General features: G+C 55.1%; 2 protein-coding genes across 3 annotated transcripts in view; one reads left to right on the top strand and one right to left on the bottom strand.

The window, feature by feature from the left end:
- Positions 1 to 418: 418 nt before the first annotated feature.
- Positions 419 to 6314, bottom strand: RRAS (RAS related). Of its 2 annotated transcripts, XM_017882167.1 has the most exons (6): positions 6063 to 6299; positions 2165 to 2252; positions 1946 to 2048; positions 1743 to 1851; positions 861 to 979; positions 419 to 787 (listed from the first exon to the last, which is right to left on the bottom strand). In XM_017882167.1, the coding sequence occupies exons 1-6, from the start codon at positions 6213 to 6215 to the stop codon at positions 703 to 705; spliced, it is 657 nt and encodes a 218-aa protein (XP_017737656.1). In that variant the 5' UTR covers positions 6216 to 6299; the 3' UTR covers positions 419 to 702. The 2 variants fall into 2 exon arrangements, with proteins under 2 accessions (XP_017737656.1, XP_017737657.1); XM_017882168.1 differs by lacking the exon at positions 1946 to 2048 and having other exon boundaries at positions 6063 to 6314.
- A 2062-nt stretch (positions 6315 to 8376) lies between these two features.
- Positions 8377 to 18105, top strand: part of SCAF1 (SR-related CTD associated factor 1) — a 17023-nt gene continuing 7294 nt past the window's right edge. The window contains exons 1-7 of the mRNA XM_017882032.1: positions 8377 to 10668; positions 11098 to 11211; positions 11431 to 11488; positions 12184 to 12278; positions 12598 to 12698; positions 12787 to 12902; positions 17941 to 18100. Of these exons, the coding sequence (XP_017737521.1) occupies positions 11104 to 11211; positions 11431 to 11488; positions 12184 to 12278; positions 12598 to 12698; positions 12787 to 12902; positions 17941 to 18100 (638 nt within the window). The 5' untranslated portion in view covers positions 8377 to 10668; positions 11098 to 11103. The remainder of the gene's footprint in view (positions 10669 to 11097; positions 11212 to 11430; positions 11489 to 12183; positions 12279 to 12597; positions 12699 to 12786; positions 12903 to 17940; positions 18101 to 18105) is intronic.

The following is an 18105-nucleotide window of genomic DNA, read 5'->3' as shown; positions in this document are numbered from 1 at the left end:
GAGGTTGCAGTGAGCTGAGATCGCGCCACTGCACTCTAGCCTGGCCACAGGCTAGAAAAAAATAAAACAAAACAAAACAAGCAGAAAAGGGTAGATTCACCCTGTTGAAGGGAAAGTGGGGGTCCAGGCACTTGGTTCTGCTTTTTAAATTCTTCTGCTCCTCCTCAAGCAATAGGTTCTAGATCTGAGGGTTCTAGGTGGAGGGAAGCTTTAGAACATGTGCGCCCTGAATTCATTCACCTTCCCAGAGTTCATTCCCCCACCCTTTTTTTTTCAAGAGATGGTCTTGCTATGCTGCCCAGGCTGCTGGAAAAGTCCTGGACTCAAGCGATCCTCTCGCATCGGCCTCCCAAAGTGCTGCGATTACAGGAGTGAGCCACAGTGCCCAACCCTCATTACCTTTTTAGAAAGCACCTCCTGACGTTAGCAGTGACGTTTATTATTCTGGGGGATGGGAGTTATATACAGCAGTGACCCGGAGCCCCTCACCCCCACCAGGCTTAGGTGGGGACAGGAGGTGTTGGCAGAAGGCACACAGTGGCAGTAGCCCAGAAGAGGCCAGGAAGTAAGGGTGGGCATGTGATGTGTCCTGGGAGTCCCAGATGAGGAAACTGAGGCTCAGTGAGGGCCTCAGGTCACACAGCAAGGTGTGAAGGCAGCTGGTCCCGAGAGCTTGTGCTGGTTGCTTCTCTCTTGCCTGGGCTACAGGAGGACGCAGGGGCAGCCCCTGCCCTTCTTCCTGGGGGCACTGGGAGGGCTGGGTGGGAGCTCTTGTTCCTGGTATTTCCTGTGGGAAAAGGCCAGTGAGGTTGGAGTGGAAGTGCTGGGGACAAGGACGACGGGAAGGGGATTCGGCTCACCGGACAGCCCGCACCAGCTGCTCAAAAGCCTCATCCACGTTGAGACGCAGTTTGGCCGAGGCCTCAAAGTAGGCCACGTGGTGGGAGGCACCGAAGGCAGATGCTTCTGATCGGGGGACCTGGGGGTGCGGGGGACACGGAGGAGTCAGGTCCCTGCACTCAGGGTGACCGCGGCTGGAGAGACAGACAGGCAGGCTGGATACTCTAGGAGAGGTGACCCACTGTGAGAACTCAAAGAGGAAGAGCTCCTGAGAGATTATGGAGGGAGATGCCGCAGGGGCTTGGTGGCCTCTAAGTGAGGGATGGGGGCGGGCTTCGTGGACACTTGCCCTGCTGTGCCTTAGATCACCAGGAGTGGGCAGGCCGGGAAGTCAGGGTGTTCCCGGCAGAGGCCAGCAGAGCCCCAGAGGCTGGAAATCCCCAAAACCTTCGCCAAATGGAGGAGTTATGTGTGGAAATCGTGGTGGGGAAGTGTTGGGAGCAGGGAAAGGAGGGGCGCAGCTGTGCGGGGCATCTGGCACCTGGGGAGGAACTGGGGAGCCATGGAGGGGGCTGGCCATGAGCAGGGGAGGTGCTGGGGCTGGTGGGAGGTTGGCTGGAAGGGAGGAACACGAGGAAGGGGCAAAGAGAGCTGGCGGATGGGGTGAATGTCCTTTGTTCCATCCTGCAGCCTCTCCTGAGGACACCTGCGTGCTAGGCCCTCTGCTCGGTGATGCTGGGGACCCCGAAGGTCCGGTTTGGGGGTAACCCATCTAGGTGAGCTGTGTGACAGTGGCAGTTGCAGGACTGCAGGAACAGAGGAGGATGCTGATGGGGGACAGGTGTGCTGAAAAGAGCCTCCCGGGCTGAGATGGGGTCCCCACAAAGAGGGGTGTCCCGAACCTGGCGCTGTGCCTCCAGATCTGCCTTGTTCCCGACCAACACGACGGGGAAGTCATCACGGTCCTTGACCCGGAGAATCTGCGTGAAGAGCTTGCCCACCTCGTTGAAACTGCGAGTGAAGCCAGAGGCATGAGATCTAGCTAGCTGCGGAGACCAGGTCCTCCCCACACCCACCCACTGCTCCGCCACCGGCAACCCGTCACCTCTGCCGGTCATTAATGGCAAACACCAGCAGGAAGCCGTGGCCGGCACGCATGTACTGCTCTCTCATGGCCCCGAACTCCTCCTGGCCCGCAGTGTCCAGGACTGCAGAGACAGGGAGAGGGGCCATTGTGGGGACCAGGCTCCCCCCAGTCACCCCCAAGAGCCCTCAGCCCCCGCTGACACCACCCCCATCCATTATCCATCCCCGCCGCCCTCACTGTCCAGCCGGGCCGGGATGCCATCCACACTGCAGATCTTCGTGTAGGAGTCCTCAATAGTGGGGTCGTAGTCAGACACGAAGTAGGACTGGCAGGATGGGGAGAGGATAGTTATTGCAGTGCCCTGGCAGACAGGACAAAGCCCTGCCCCTGGGATGCCTCTCTCAGTCTCTGTCCCTCTCTCTCTAAATGTCTGTCCCCATTGCTGGGTCTCTGCCCCCTTTCTCTGGGTCTCTGTTCTCTGTCTCTCTGAGTCTTTTTTTTCGACGGAGTCTCGCTCTGTCGCCCAGGCTGGAGTGCAGTGGTGCGATCTCGGCTCACTGCAAGCTCTGCCTCCTGGGTTCACACCATTCTCCTTCCTCAGCCTCCTGAGTAGCTGGGACCACAGGCACATGCCACCACGCCCAGCTAATTTTTTCTATTTTTGAGTAGACATGGGGTTTCACCATGTTGGCCAGGATGGTCTTGATCTGCTGACCTTGTGATCCACCTGCCTCGGCCTCCCAAAGTGCTGGGATTACAGGCTTGAGCCACCGCGCCCGGCCCACATATTTCTTAATATGTTGCATATAGATTAAAGTAAGCCCTCTAGGAGTTTGAGACAAAGGTAAAAGATCAAATGTTTTGTCAGCTTAAATTGCTGCAACAGGCAAAGTGCCTATGTGGCAAAAGCCATTTTATTTTATTTTTTATTTTTGAAAAAAATACTGGTCGGGTGCAGTGGCTCACACCTGTAATCCCAGCACTTTGGGAGGCTGAGGTGGTGGATCACCTGAGGTCGGGAGTTCAAGACCAGTGTGACCAAATGAAGAAATCTTGTTGCTGCTAAAAATACAAAAGTAGCCGGTTATAGAGGCACATGTCTGTAATCCCAGCTGTTCGAGAGGCTAAGGCAGGAGAATCACTTGAACCCAGAAGGTGGAGGTTGCTGTGAGGCAAGATCACACCANTTTCTTTGAAATAAAATAAGTTATTTGGGATACTTTTTAGAGCAGCTCCATTTGTTTTGATCATGGCTGGAATTAAAGGAGTATAAATACTTGCCTACAGTCACACGCATCCTTTTCTTGATTTGTTGGGTGAAGGAGAGAAGATTTTTACTGCCTTAATAAGGGAAACCTGGACAGGATGCTGACTCTGCACCTGATAAATCTTTCCAAATTGCCACAGGTGAAATGAAATGTTAATATCTCTTTCAATTATTAATTTAAGAAATGTAAACAGATCATGTTGAAAATACGGGGCACTGAAAATAAAGTATTTTTCTATAAGTATAGTTTTTTTGTATTCAGTTACTAAAGAATTGAATTTTTAAAGTTTCCTTTTTTTTCTGTCCAGACAGAGTTTTGCTCTTGTTGCCCCGGCTGGAGTGCAATGGCACGACATCAGCTCCTGCAACCTCCCCCTCCCGGGTTCAAGCGATTCTCCTGCCTCAGCCTCCCAAGTAGCTGGGATTACAGGCATGCACCATCATGCCCGGCTCATTTTGTATTTATAGTAGAGATGTGTTGGTCAGGCTGGTCTCGAACTCCTGACCTCAGGTGATCCGCCCTCCTGGACCTCCCAAAATGCTGGGATTACTGGCATGAGCCACCGTGCCCCGCCCTGTCCTTCTCTCTCTCTAAATGTCTGTCCCTGTTTCTGGGTCTCTGCCCCCTTTTCTCTGGGTCTCTGTCCCCTGTGTCTGAGTCTCTATTTCCCTCTCTCTGGGTCTCTGTCCCCTTCTCTTTGGGTAGCTGCTCCCCTGCCCCCCTTTCCCTGCCTCCCACCAGTCTTCTTCTCTCTGAGTCACTCCTGGTCCTCTCTTTCTGGTATAAGGTACATGTCCCACATCATGATTACATCCTAGCTGTGTGACACTGAACAAATCACTTCCCCTCTCTGAGCCTCAGTTCCTCAGTTTCTTCATTTGAAAAAGGAGGCTAAGAACAGCACTACACTCCATCCGGCACCGGCGAGATTCAGAGCAAATCCCTGTTAAATATTGAATGTATCGGTTATCGGAGGCGTTATTGTCCAGACTGCCTGTTTATATCTCTCCCTCCTCTTCTGCCTCCTCCCTCTCTTCTTCCTTCTCCCCTGTCCCCTCCTCCTGCTCAGGCGGCCTCCAGCGTCTCCTCCCAGGGGAAGGTCCCGGTTCCAATCCGGCTGCGGAGAGGCTGCCCCACCCTCGGGCCCCGGCCCCTCCCTTCCTGCCTGGGTCCTGCCCGCTGCCAGGCCTTAGGCCAGCTCTGGGACTGCCTCTGGGTGCAAGGGGCCCAGGGCTGGGGCTTTTCTCTACACAAGAAGGGCTCCCTCCCAGGCCCTTGCTGGGGTCTTTTGGTGGGGGTGGGGTGGAGGTGTCCTGGGGCCCCAGGGCCTCTGCAGTAGCATCTCAGGCGGAGACACTTTTCTAGGATTTCTTTGAAGCAGGGAGGACCTCCCTCAGGAATGGGGAGGTTTCCTGGGTAGGGGTGGAGTTTCAGGAAAGAAGGGGTGATTTGGAGGCTAGGGGTCTGAATACTGCATCTGTCAGTTACAGGGGTGCTTGGTGAGGGCTTGTCCTGGAGGGAGGCTATAAGGACCAGGCCCTGGGAGGGATTGTGGCTCTGGGGGTAGTTAGGGGCGGGACCTCAGAGCACAGCGTGAGAAGCTCAGGGCTGAGAACTGGGGGCCAGCCCCAAGGTGGCGCAGGGGTTTTGGGAGGTTATAGTATATACAGTCTTAGAAACACTGAGTTCATTTATGGGGTCAGAGAAACTCCCAAGGAGTAGGTCTTTCTGGGGGTGCCAAGAATCTGGGGGCTTCTTCTTTGAGATTATTTGAGAGCTATCCAGGGTTTCTGAGAGGGCTCAGGGAGTTGCAGTGGAGAAAGCACGGGATGGAGGAGGGGCTGGTTTTCCTTGGGGGTGGGGTGGGATAGTGGAGGTTTGGGTCTTGAGGAATGGGGGATTGTCAGGACTTGGGGTCTTGGGAGATTTCTGGAATGGCCAAGGGGCAGGATCTCTTTTTAAATCTCGGGTTGGAAAGCAGGACTGTCTTAGGGCTGGGTAGTCCCAGAAGAGTCTCAGGGCCAGGGTCTGTGTAGAATTTCTAGGTTCTGGGGGCGGTCATGGAAGGGGCTAAGAATTGAACGTGGGGACGGGCAAGGTAGCTCACGCCAGTAATCCTAGCACTTTGGGAGGCCAAGGCAGGCCGATCACGAGGTCAGGAGTTCGAGACCAGTCTGGCTAATATGGTGAAACCCTGTACCTACTAAAAAATACAAAAATTAGCCAGGCGTGGTGGCATGCACCTGTAGTTCCAGCTACTTGGGAGGCTGAGGCAGGAGAATTGCTTGAACCCAGGAGGCAGAGGTTGTAGTGAGCCAAGATCGTGCCACTGCACTCCAGCCTGGGGGACAGAGCGAGACTCCGTCTCAAAAAAAAAAAAAAAAAAACAGAATGTGGGAGAATCTCAAAGGTGTTGGGCACTGGCGTTCTCCCAGGAAGGTTCTCAATGGCTTAGAGGGGAAGTTGGAGACTGGGATTTGGGGGACATAGGGCTCAGAGTGGTGGAAGGTGGCACCGAGGGCGTGGTGGGGGGGCCTGGGAGTGCTTAGGGTCCGAATGGGGTGAGTGTTCTATATTTAGCATGCTCCCAGGAGGTGCTCAAAGCCAGGTCAGCAGGTAAGCGGGGTCTGGGGCACTGGGGGAGGGAATGGTGGGTCTCAGGATGCGAGTGCAGAAGGAAGGCTCCCCTGTGCAGGGGATGGAGGCTCTCCAAGAGTTTAGGTTACAATCTGTGGGGATCTTTTAAGATTAGAGGGCCTTATAGGAGGGTCTCAGTGACGGGTCAAGGGGGAAAAGAGGTCTCGGGGATCCCCCCAAGGGCTCAGTTCTGGGTCCCGGGGACACCCTCCCGGGTGAGGGCCCACTACCTGGATGAACTGGATGGTCAGCGCGCTCTTGCCCACGCCGCCGCCGCCCACGACCACCAGCTTGTGTGTCTCGCTGGGCAGGGGGTCCCCGGGCCCAGGTCCCCCGCCCCGGGGCCGCCCCCGCCCTGTCCCGGACGCCGCCCCGCTGCTCATGTCGCCACCGCTGCTGCTGCCTTCGCTACCGCCTGCGGGGGAGCCGGGCGGGACCCGGGGGGGCGGGCTACGCTAATGAGGCTACTGCATAATCATGAGCTCTGGCGAGGAAGGCTCGCGTCTCGGCACACTTAAGGAGGGGGACGGGCCAAAGAAAGGGAGGAGCTATGTTAATAAGGGAAAGGAAACGGGATTCGCTGCGAAGGGGAATTCCGAATGAGGCGGGGCTATGCTAATGAAGACCTGTGCTCGCCCCGAGCGGCGCCACGCGCTCTCAGCGGGAGGGCGGTCTGTGGGCGTGGCTATGCTAATATAAATTTATTCTTTCAGCAGACGGGGCCGAAGGCTCGCCAGGGGAGGGGTTATGCAAATAAGGACCCCTGTGACACTGCTGTTTGGGGCATGGTCTCTGAGGCCTTAGTATGGTAGGCGGGGCTCGTCGACTCGCGCGCGCGGCCGTATATAGGGCGCTCCGAAGCAGCAGCAGGTTTTGAGGAGAAGCTCCACCTCCCTCCTGGGATCCTAGCCAAGCTTTCGACCCGGGCGTCTGGGTTAGAGTCTACAGTCTCCGCCTGCTAAGGGACCCAGGCTTCCGGTTCCCGCTGTCCCAGCCAAGCGGAAGACAAACTGGGAGGAGAGTGGGGCCCTAGAGGGGGACAGCGGGGTAACGGGGCAGGGAGGGGCCGTGAGATCACTGCATTCCTAATCCATGAGCCAGCTCGCCCAAGTTGGGATGCCTGGGTCATGAAGAGCCTGGGGCCAGGATTTCTGGGTCTTGAAGGAGGAGGAAGCCGAGGGCCCAGACTCCTGGGTCCCTAGGAGAAAATGGGCTGGAGATGTGGACTCCTGGGTCCTGGGGAGGAGGGTGTCAGGGAGGAAGGCGTCTGGGGTCCTCAGTTCGGTAAAGGAGGGAGCTGAGGACCTGGACTCTTAGGTCCAGGGGTTGGAGAGGCTGGGGACCCAGGATTCTGGGTCTGAGTGAGGCCACTGGGTTGGGGGGACCCGAATTCGTATGTGAGAGCTTGAGACCAGGACTAGTCTGGGAGACCTACTCTTGGGTCTGAGGAAGGAAGAATCAGACTCCCGAGTCCAAGGGAAAAGGGAAATAGCAGTCTGGACTCTGCTCTGAGTGAGAGGATTGGGAATTCAGACTTCTCTGTACTGAATGAGGCGGCTATGGGGTCGGGCTTCTAGGTTCTAAGTTTATTTTTATTTATTTATTTTTGAGCGGAGTTTCCTTCTTGTAGCCCATGCTGGAGTGCAATGGCGCAACCTCCGCCTCCTGGGTTCAAGCGATTCTCCTACCTCAGCCTCCCGAGTAGCTGGGATTACAGGCGTTAGCCACCATGCCCGGCTAATTTTTGTATTTTTAGTAGAGACTGGGTTTCACCGTGTTGGTCAGGCTGGTCTTGAACTCCTGACCTCAGGTGATCCGCCTGCCTCGGCCTCCCAAAGTGCTGGGATTACAGGCGTGAGCCAACCGCGCCCGGCTTATTTTTATTTTTTAGAGACGGGGCCTCCTTATGTTGCCCAGGCTGGCCTACAACTTCTAGGCTGAAGCGATCCTTCCGCCTCAGTCTCCCGAGTGGGACTACGGTGTGCGCCACTGCATCCCGTCTGGTTCTAAATTTAGGGGGACCTAGAGGATCTGGATTCTGAGAGCCCCAGAATGTGGGTAGGACAACATCCAGCGAGTCGTGCTCACTCCGCCGAACTACAATTCCCTTGCATCTATTCTGTTTTGTGCCTTTTACGTCACCTCCTGTTCCGCCACCCTTTCCGCGCGCGCGCAGGGCACTGTGGGGCGTCATCGCGGGCTACCGCGGCCCCGCCCACTTCACCTCTCACCCCACTAGCTGTCCCCGCGCGACAGAGGCGGTGTGCGGACTACGCCTCCCGGCGTGCATCGCGCGGACCCCGCCCCATGTGTCCCATTGGCTTCTGGGAAACCGAGTCCGGGTGCATTTCCGCCGGCCTTCACGGCGCCGTGCTCGGTACTTGAAATCCCGGCAAGCTCGGCGGCGCTTTAGCTCCGCCTCTCTCCTCCTTTGCTGACGAACCCCGCCCCAGCCTGCCCCGCCCCGCGCCGGGGCCGGAGCCGCAGCCCGAGCGGCGGGGTAAGATGGCGGCGGCGGTCCGGGCCGCGGGGCTCGGGCCTATTGGGGTGGGCGGGGCGGAGTTGGGTCGCTCGTTGTCCCGGGGTCCTCCCCACAAGCCACGGGTCCTGGAGGGCTTCATGGGGCGGTCTCGGGCCCGGCAGCTGCGGCGAAACCTGGCGCCGAGAGGGGGGCCTTCTCAGGGCCCTGGGACGCATCCGTGGGTTCCTGGGGGCGTCAGTGGGGCGTCTCCGAGAGGACTGGGGGCGTCCCTGGGCCTAGACCGAGCCTAAGGCCTGCCCTCCATCATATAGCTGGCCTGGATCGTGTCTGTAGACACTGTAGATTGTCTTTATGGGCTGACCGGGGACTAGGGTCTGGTTAGAGGGTTCTGGGGCCATCTTGAGATCTTGAGATATATCCCAGGGGTGAAGGAGGGTCTGCAAGACCTGAGGAGTATCTTCAGAGCCATCTAGAGCGCCTGGGGTATGTCTGTTAGGGCTGGAAAGAGTCTACCTGGGCTGGCCTGAGGATGCAACTGATCTGCATAGGTCTGGGGCCATTTATCAGGCCTAGAATAACTGCCAAGGGCTAGGAAGTCTTAGAGCCCCCTAGGGGGTTGGGATATGTCCACCAGGGGAGGGCGTCAAATATTGAGATGTACTGAGGGTCTGGGGTCTCCAGGGTATGGGTAGTGTCTAATAATGGGTGACAGGAGGCTGGGGGCAGTTAGAAGGACCTGGAACTATCTAGATGGCTTGAATGTGACTGCAGGAATGCAGTTTTTATGCCTGGAGCAAATTCGAATGCCTTTAGGGTCGGATCAGCTTGTGGCGAATAATACAGAAAGAGAATGAGGAAATTTTGCCCAGCTTAGATATACTTGCCCTTCAGAAAGTGATTCAAATGAAAAATGTTGTAAAATTCTGCATTACCCTGGGGGTTATTGAGAGAGTTAGAATTAATCTGCTTGAGGCTGGAAGAGTCTGGAGGGTCGTCTAGACCCACTATTACACTGCTTTTCAAACCATGTTGACCGTGATCTGCATTAAGATACATTTTTTCATTAAGACCTAGTACAGACAATCATAATGTATTTGACATTATATAACATAATGTGTTAACATTAACTCACCTTCCACAAATTGACATTTCCACTTACTACTTGCGATGTGCTGCGAAGAACTATTTTGTTCTATGTACTTTTTATAACAAGCTATTTGTGAAGCACTAAACTGGTATATGACCCTGTTGTTGGGGAAACCACTGATCCAGACAGGACCTAGCAGTATCTGCAGAGCATTCTTCTGTCCAAAAGATCTAAGTAGCTGAGGGTGTGTCTGCAAAGCCTGGTGCTGTCTAAATGAGCAAGCAAGCATCTTTGTATACTGCAGAGGGTTTGGGGATCCCTGAGCCTGTAGTCAGCAGATGTTGATTAAGCTTCTCATATGTGACAGTCACTGTTCTAGGTAGCATGTGCTTCCCCGGGAGGTGCTGGAGAACAGTCCCAGGGCCAGGAACTGCCCACAGGGCTGAGCATATTGAGTGTTGGTAAAAGAGGCTGGGATGTAATAGACTATCAGGGTTGGGTGTGTCTTAGGAAGTTAGGAATTAGGTGGACCTGGGAGGCTGCATGTAGAGGCTTGGCATGGTTTGCAAATCTATATGGGATGTAGAACAGGACCAGGGTCTTGTCTTTGCAGGAATGCTGTGGGGGAAGCAGGGAGGCAGATGTAGGGGAAACATGAGCTTTAAGGGCTGATAGTGTCATTCCTGTTCATCCGTATTGAGCACTTGAGGTACTCTAACTGTGTGGCAGAAGTCAGGCTTTCAATATTCACAGCCATTCTCTGAGATAGATACTCCTGTTTCGTGCATTTACAATGAAGCATACTGAGTTGTGGGTTAGGGATTTTGAAGCTTTCTAGGAATTTTGAGATTGGATATTGTCTTACAAGTAGCAGATTTGACAGTCGTGGGGAAGCTTACAGCTGAAATCTTCATATTTTTCTGAAGCCCTAATCAAGACATCCATCCGTTTAATGGATGATCTTTCAACTGCCTGACTGGGGAATCATATCAAAGAATTTCCATGACATTGCAAAGGCTTTGGGCAGATGGCAATAAGTAAATGCCTCCTATAAAGTTTCCCTTCAGCATGCTTTTCTGAAGTTTAGCGTTTTCATTTTAAAAATGGCATAGTGGTTTTGCAGATCACTCAGTGAAGTTTCCAACTTAGGTATATAAATAAAATTTGGGGGTTTTCCTCACCATCGAGGACAGTTGATGCTCTAGGAAGCTGTGTGGTGTTCGAGGCATGGCGTTGAATATTGCCCAGCACATTGGCCTTGGGAAAGGTGGGTTTATAGGACTGTGGAACACACTCTGAAATCACGGTGCAGCACACACAAAAAACCTTGGTGTTGGCTTTGCCTCTTAGGAGGCCAGGGAATGAGGTCTTGAAGTTTGGATACGTTGTTGGGAAAGCTGCGGGAATTGAGGAGTGAAATGTTAAAAGTGGAGGCCGGAGAGGCCTCCCTTTGACCTAAGAGGCACCTGAAACCCAGAAAAAAGGAAGAGAATTGCTCCTAGTCCCTGGGGTGTCTATGCTGGGCCCAGCGCCTACCCAAGCACGGGGTGGAGCGGGACGAGGTGGAGGAGAGGAGGGGTGCCAAAGGGGATGCTGAGGGAGATAGTGTGGGGCCCTTGAGGTCTTCATGTCTATCCTCTACTTCCGTCCTTTCTCCCGGGACCTCCACTCCAAACTGTCACCCCTGGACCCCCAGGTGACCATGGAGGAAGAAGATGAGTCTCGAGGGAAGACGGAGGAGTCGGGCGAGGATCGGGGTGATGGTCCGCCAGACAGAGACCCCACGCTTTCTCCTTCTGCCTTTATCCTGGTGAGGCTGCTGGGCTCCTGGCACTGAGGGATGGAGGAGCTGGGCATCCACACTCCAGGGGCCTGACTCCGGGGCCCAAGGCAGGGGCAGTGGACTCCTGGCTCCCGTGAAGCACTTGAGTCTGGCTGTCAGTGTCTGGGATGTCTGTCTCCCAAGGGGCAGAGGTTGCAAAGCATCTGCCTGGGTCCTCTGACGCTTGGTTCTTCCCCCCTTCCCCAGCGAGCCATCCAGCAGGCTGTGGGAAGCTCCCTGCAGGGGGACCTGCCCAATGATAAAGGTATGGCGGCTTCCGGTTCCTTTCAGCCCCGCCCTCTCTCGGCGCTCTTTATCCTAATGTCATTGATACAAGCTTTTCTGAAGCCACCTGGGTGCCACCCTTGTGCTGGCACGGGGAGCCAAAAATGGGCAGACACTCTGTGGCTGCCTTGGAAGGGCCTAATGTGCGGTGGAAGGGAGACAGACACAGTGCTGGGAGAGGGCAGGAGGCCCACCTCAGCTAGCATGGTGGGAGGTGGGTCAGGGCACCTTCCCAGAGCGGGGACAGGTGAACGGGCCCTCTAAGGACCTATGAGTCTAAGGACCTAGGATTAGAGGGAAGCCTGATTGGCTGCAGCAGGCCCACAGCACTGGTGCAGCGGTGAGCAGCTGTGCTGGGCTTCCTTGGGGCTGGCATGCAGGAAGGTGTGAGTGGGGTTGGGGGAGGCAGGAGACGTCTCTGGGGACTGCATCCCAGCAAGGCCTGAATGCCAGGTTGAGGTGTCTGAGGGCAGACAGGAGGACAAATGGCTGAGCATCAGAGCCTCAGAAGTGGGTGCTGGGAAGTCCTCCTGGGAGGCAGAGCGTGGAGGCCTGGAGAGCAGGCGGGAGGCTGGTTCCGCTGTCAGGAACAAATTAAAGTTCCTCTTTCCTCTACCCCACAAGTCTCGGCAGCGAGTCCCCTGTGTCCAATACCCCATGCAAATCTCTCACCAGATGGCTCTCGGTGTCATGGCCTTCGATGGCGGCGCTGCCGGAGTCCACGGTCAGAGCCCCGTTCCCAGGAATCAGGGGGGACTGACACAGCTACTGTGAGTAAGAAGAGGGGGCTGGGGGCCTGACTCACGGGTATTGGAGGAAGGGATGGGTGCCTGAGTCTGAGGGAATGGGGTTTGGGGACCTGGACTCCTGGCTCTGCGATGCTGACCAGGGGCAGTGTTGGAGAGTCTGGGGGCCTGATCTGGGCCTGAGCTTTGAGTGCTGATGGCTGTCAAGCTACAGGAATTAGATCCTCAGTTTTCTTGGGGATCTTAGATGTCTGGGTTCCTGAGAGGTTAGGGAGTTGGGAAGTAGGATTTGCCAGTCTTCATGTGGCCAGGGACAGCATAGAGCCTCTCTGGCCTCTTCCAGGTGTTGGACATGGCCGCGGACAGCTTCCTTGCCGGGCTGGTGAGTGTCCTGGATCCCCCGGATACCTGGGTTCCCAGCCGCCTGGACCTGCGGCCTGGCGAGTGAGTAGCTGGGCAGCTGGAGTGGGAGAGGCCTCGGTGTGAGAGCCAGAAGCACCCCTAAGGCTCACCCACCCCTTCCGCCTTGCAGAAGTGAGGACATGCTGGAGCTGGTGGCTGAGGTCCGAATCGGGGACAGAGATCCCATTCCTCTGCCTGTGCCCAGCCTGCTGCCCCGTCTCAGGGCCTGGAGGACAGGCAAAACGGGTATGTGGGGCCAGGGTGGAGCTGGGCAGGTGGCCTTGGAGTTGTGTGGGGATCGGCTGTTTTTGGTAGTGATGGTGGTGGTGATTGTGTCATTAGACAGAACCTTTCCCTTGTCTTTGTATTAGATGTGATCAAGGCTGTAGGTGCATACAGATGTACATAAAGTAAAAACCGATGTGCTGGGGCTATGTGGGAGTGGTCAGCATGTGTGACACTTGGTTTCGGCACACTAAGCGTTAGTGTCACTGCACTGGGACTTCATCTCCCCAGGAGGGGGACTCTTCGAGTTGCTATATTCAGAGAAGCAGACAGCCTGAAAAATGGCAGGCACTTGCCCAAGGGCGCACAGCCAGATGCTCCATGGGGTGCCTGGGCCTTGAGCCCTGGTGTGTCTATGAGTCTGAAGCCCAAGTTTTTGATTTCTGAGATGTGCGCTGCCCAAGGAGGAATCTTCTCCTCCAACCCTACACACAGTGGTAACCCTGTGAGCAGTTTAGACCAAACTTGAACGCACAGCTCAATTGCAAGGAGGACTTGTTACTATGCACATCGCTGGGCCCACTCCCGGGGTTCTGATTCTGCAGGTCTGGAGTGGGACCTGGGAATTTTCATTGTAAACAATACATGCTGCTGAGCCTGGACTCTGTTGAGAACTCTAGGTTTAGGCCTGCCTTCTGCGTGAACATATGTATTTGGAGGAGGAGGTGGAGGGAGAGGAGAGGAAGGTGCAGTTAGCTGTGGGCGCCAGCTGTGAGCCGTGAGCACTGGTTCTGTGGTAGAGCAGGCACACCACTCTGCGCCAGGTCATGTTTACCTTGTTTCGCTCTGTTGCCCAGACTGGAGTGCAGTGGCGTCACCTTGGCCCACTGCAACCTCTGCTTCCTGAGTACAAGCGATTCTCCTGCCTCAGCCTCCTGAGTAGCTGGGACTATAGGTGTGTGCCACCACACCCAGCTAATTTTCCTATTTTTAATAGAAATGGGGTTTCACTATGCTGGTCAGGATGGTCTTGATCTCTTGACCTCAAGTGCTCTGCCTGCCTCAGCCTCCCAAAGTGCTGGGATTACAAGCGTGAGCCACCGTGCCCGGCTACCTTCTTTTTTTTGAGACGATGTCTCACTATGCCCCCCAGGCTAGAGTGCAGTGGCACAATCATGGCTCACTGCAGCCTCAAATTCCTGGGCTCAAGTTATCCTGTTGTCTCAGTCTCTGGAGTAGCTGGGACTACAGGTGCATGCCACCATGCCTGGCTAGTTTTTTTTTTTTTTTTCTTTTTTTCTTTTTTTGAGATGTAGTCTTGCTCTGTCACCTAGGCTGGAGTGCAGTAGCGCGATCTAGTCTCGCTGCAACCTCCGCCTCCCGGGTTCAAGTGATTCTCCTGCCTCAGCCTCCTGAGTTGCTGGGATTATAGGCACGCACCACCATGTTCAGCTAATTTTTCTATTTTTAGTGGAGATGGGGTTTCACTGTGTTCGCCAGGGTGGTCTTAAACTCTTGACCTGAAGTGATCCTCCTGCCTCAGCCTCCAAAGTGCTGGGATTACGAGCATGAGCCACCATGCCTGCCACCTCCTCTCCTTTTTTTTAAATTAATAGCTGGAAACGATTTATGCATTAAGTACAGAGACATGGTACCTAGGACTTATGACATTCTTAGGGGCCCACAATTTCTTTAAAATCAGAAGCTGTATGGCTCAAGCCTGTAATCCCAGCACTTTGGGAGGCCGAGACGGGCGGATCACGAGGTCAGGAGATCGAGACCATCCTGGCTAACACAGTGAAACCCCGTCTCTACTAAAACACAAAACTAGCCGGGCGAGGTGGCGGGAGCCTGTAGTCCCAGCTACTCGGGAGGCTGAGGCGGGAGAATGGCGCAAACCCGGGAGGCGGGGTTTGCAGTGAGCTGAGATCCGGCCACTGCACTCCAGTCCGGGTGACAGAGCGAGACTCCGCCTCAAAAAAAAAAAAAAAAAAAAAAACAGAAGCTGTAGATCTGGGCGCGGTGGCTCACGCCTGTAATCCCAGCACTTTGGGAGGAGGCCAACGCGGGCGGATCATGAGGTGAAGAGATTGAGACCATCCTGGCCAACATGGTGAAACCCCGTCTCCCCTAAAAATACAAAAATTAGCTGGGCGTGGTGGCGCTTGCCTCTAGTCCCAGCAACTCGGGAGGCTGAGGCAGGATAATCGCTTGAACTCAGGAGATGGAGGTNAAAAAAAAAAAAAAAAAAAAAAATCAGAAGCTGTAGATCTGGGCGCGGTGGCTCACGCCTGTAATCCCAGCACTTTGGGAGGAGGCCAACGCGGGCGGATCATGAGGTGAAGAGATTGAGACCATCCTGGCCAACATGGTGAAACCCCGTCTCCCCTAAAATACAAAATTAGCTGGGCGTGGTGGCGCTTGCCTCTAGTCCCAGCAACTCGGGAGGCTGAGGCAGGATAATCGCTTGAACTCAGGAGATGGAGGTTGCAGTGAGCCGAGATCATGCCACCGCACTCCAGCCTGGGTGACAGAGCAAGACTTCGTCTCAGAAAAGAATCAGAAGCTGTAGGGGATAAGTAAACAAATGGGCAGGGCAGTGTTCCCCTAAAACTTGATTTAGGAAAACAGGTGGTATGCTGGATTTGGCCCCTGGGCCTTAAAAGTGATAAAGGTGTATCTGGAAGCTAATAGTAGTTGTTTTCAGGGGGACTCTGAGGTTATGTTTTATTTGTTTATTCTAGGTAGTTTTAAAAAGAAAAGAGGCCGGGCGCGGTGGCTCAAGCCTGTAATCCCAGCACTTTGGGAGGCCGAGGCGGACGGATCACAAGGTCAGGAGGTCGAGACCATCCTGGCTAACACAGTGAAACCCCGTCTCCACTTAAAAAATACAAAAAATTAGCCGGGCGAGATGGCGGCGCCTGTAGTCCCAGCTACTCGGGAGGCTGAGGCAGGAGAATGGCGTGAACCCGGGAGGCGGAGCTTGCAGTGAGCTGAGATCCGGCCACTGCACTCCAGCCTGGGCGACAGAGCGAGACTCCGTCTCAAAAAAAAAAAAAAAAAGAAAAGAAAGTTCACCCATAATCCTATCCCATACAGAAATGTATATAAAGCTGTGGATCTCATGTGTTTGCACTGCGCTCTGGTCTGTGGAGTATTTTATGCTTAAGGTGCTGGGAATAGCGATGAGGCTAGGAAAAGCTGAGGCTCAGACTGTCCTCACCCGGCAGCAGGTGCAGCCTGGCTCTTTCTGCGCACTCATCTGTTCCTCCGCACATCCTGGCAAGTACATGCTGTCATCATCACCTCTGCTTCATCTTCCCCGAAGCCCTTGGCAGCTGAGGGACTGTACACTGCACTCATTGATAATCTTTTTTTTTGTTTGTGAGAGAGAGTTTTGCTCTTGTTGCCCGGGCTGGAGTGCAGTGGTGCGATCTCGGCTCACTGCAACCTCTGCCTCCCAGGTTCAGTTCTCCTGCCTCAGCCTCCCGAGTAGTTGGGATTACAGGCATGTGCCACCACACCTGGCTAATTTGGTATTTTTCGTAGAAACAGGGTTTCATGTTTGTCAGGCTGGTCTCAAACTCCCAACCTCAGGTGATCTGTCTGCCTCGGCCTCCCAAAGTGCTAGGATTACAGGCATGAGCCACTCCACCTGGCCATAAAGGGTGTTGGATGAATGAACAAATCCCCGTTTTATAGATGAGGAAACTGAGGTAGACACATCAATCCACTTGCCTGTGGTCATGTGGCTGGTGAGGGCCAGCCTCTGGATCAAGGGGTGGCTCTGGTGCTGCCCTCTTGACCCCTTTCCTTCCCTGGCGTTGTCCCCACACCACTCTGCTGGCATCCTTGCTGTGGTGTGGCCTCTGTCAGTCATCTCCATCGTGTGACTGTGGCATCACGACTGTAGTACTTAGCACAGTGCAGCGGGCTCTTTGGGGGCGAACGAGGTGACATATGAAGCACCATGCCTGGTTTGGAGGAAGAGGCAAACCTTTGTCATTGCCACTGACACTGGTCAGTGGTGTCACTGAGTCCTGAGCAGATGTAATTCCTTGGGTGGGGACTCAGCACAGAGTGAAGAGCTTGGGGTGAAGACCAGCCTTGCTGTGCTCCCCAGCTCTGCCATTTCCTGGCTCTGCACTCGAATCTCACCCTGTCAGCCTCCCATTCTTCCTTCTACCAAACAGGAGAAACTCCCACGAGAGGCAGCTGGCGCAGCAGGCCGGAGCTTGTTTTTGTCTTGGAGGGGGAGCTTAGGTTTGAATCCCAGCTCTCCCCCTGCAGCCTGTTTTCTTGTTTCGTCTTCGTCCAGGCTGGAGTGCGGTGGTTGTGGTCAGAGCTCACTGCAGCCTCCACCTGGGATCAGTCACCAGCACTGGTCAAGGTAGTTCCTAGTTTCAGGGCCAGGGTACATTGCCCAGGGTCAGGCCAGTGCTGTCACAGGATATGGGAGTGCAAGTTCGGGGCCACATTGAGTTTACACCCTGACTGCTGCCTCCTCTCTGTGTGCCCTTGGGGAGGATACTGCAGCCTTCTGCCTCAGTTTCCTCCAGTGACCTTTGGGTTAAGAACCGTGGTGTGTGGCCGGGCGCGGTGGCTCAAGCCTGTAATCCTAGCACTTTGGGAGGCCGAGACGGGCGGATCACGAGGTCAGGAGATCGAGACCATCCTGGCTAACACGGTAAAACCCCGTCTCTAATAAAACTACAAAAAACTACCCGGGCGAGGTGGCGGGCGCCTGTAGTCCCAGCTACTCGGGAGGCTGAGGCAGGAGAATGGCGTGAACCCGGGAGGCGGAGCTTGCAGTGAGCTGAGATCCGGCCACAGCACTCCAGCCTGGTTGACAGAGCGAGACTCCGTCTCAAAAAAAAGAAAAAAAAAAGAACCGTGGTGTGCAGTTGTCAGGAGCATCCTACGGCTGGCTCCTGTGAAGCAGTTGGGGCTTCCTGGGCAGGACCTGGTGGCCCAGCAAGTGTCCATGGCTGGGCCAGCAAGCAGGCACCAGAAGGGAGGTGAAGGCCCTGACCGCTTCTCTCTCCCTGTTCCTTTGCAGTTTCTCCACAGTCGGACTCCTCTCGGCCTGCCTGTGCCCGTCACCTCACCTTGGGCACGGGAGACGGGGGCCCTGCCCCACCCCCTGCCCCCTCCTCTGCATCCTCCTCCCCTTCCCCTTCTCCCTCATCTTCCTCCCCTTCCCCTCCCCCGCCCCCACCGCCCC

Source organism: Rhinopithecus bieti, unplaced genomic scaffold (genome assembly GCF_001698545.2).
Source record: "Rhinopithecus bieti isolate Rb0 unplaced genomic scaffold, ASM169854v2 scaffold_12070, whole genome shotgun sequence".
Taxonomy (NCBI): domain Eukaryota; kingdom Metazoa; phylum Chordata; class Mammalia; order Primates; family Cercopithecidae; genus Rhinopithecus; species Rhinopithecus bieti.
This window is presented reverse-complemented; position numbering and strand designations above follow the sequence as displayed.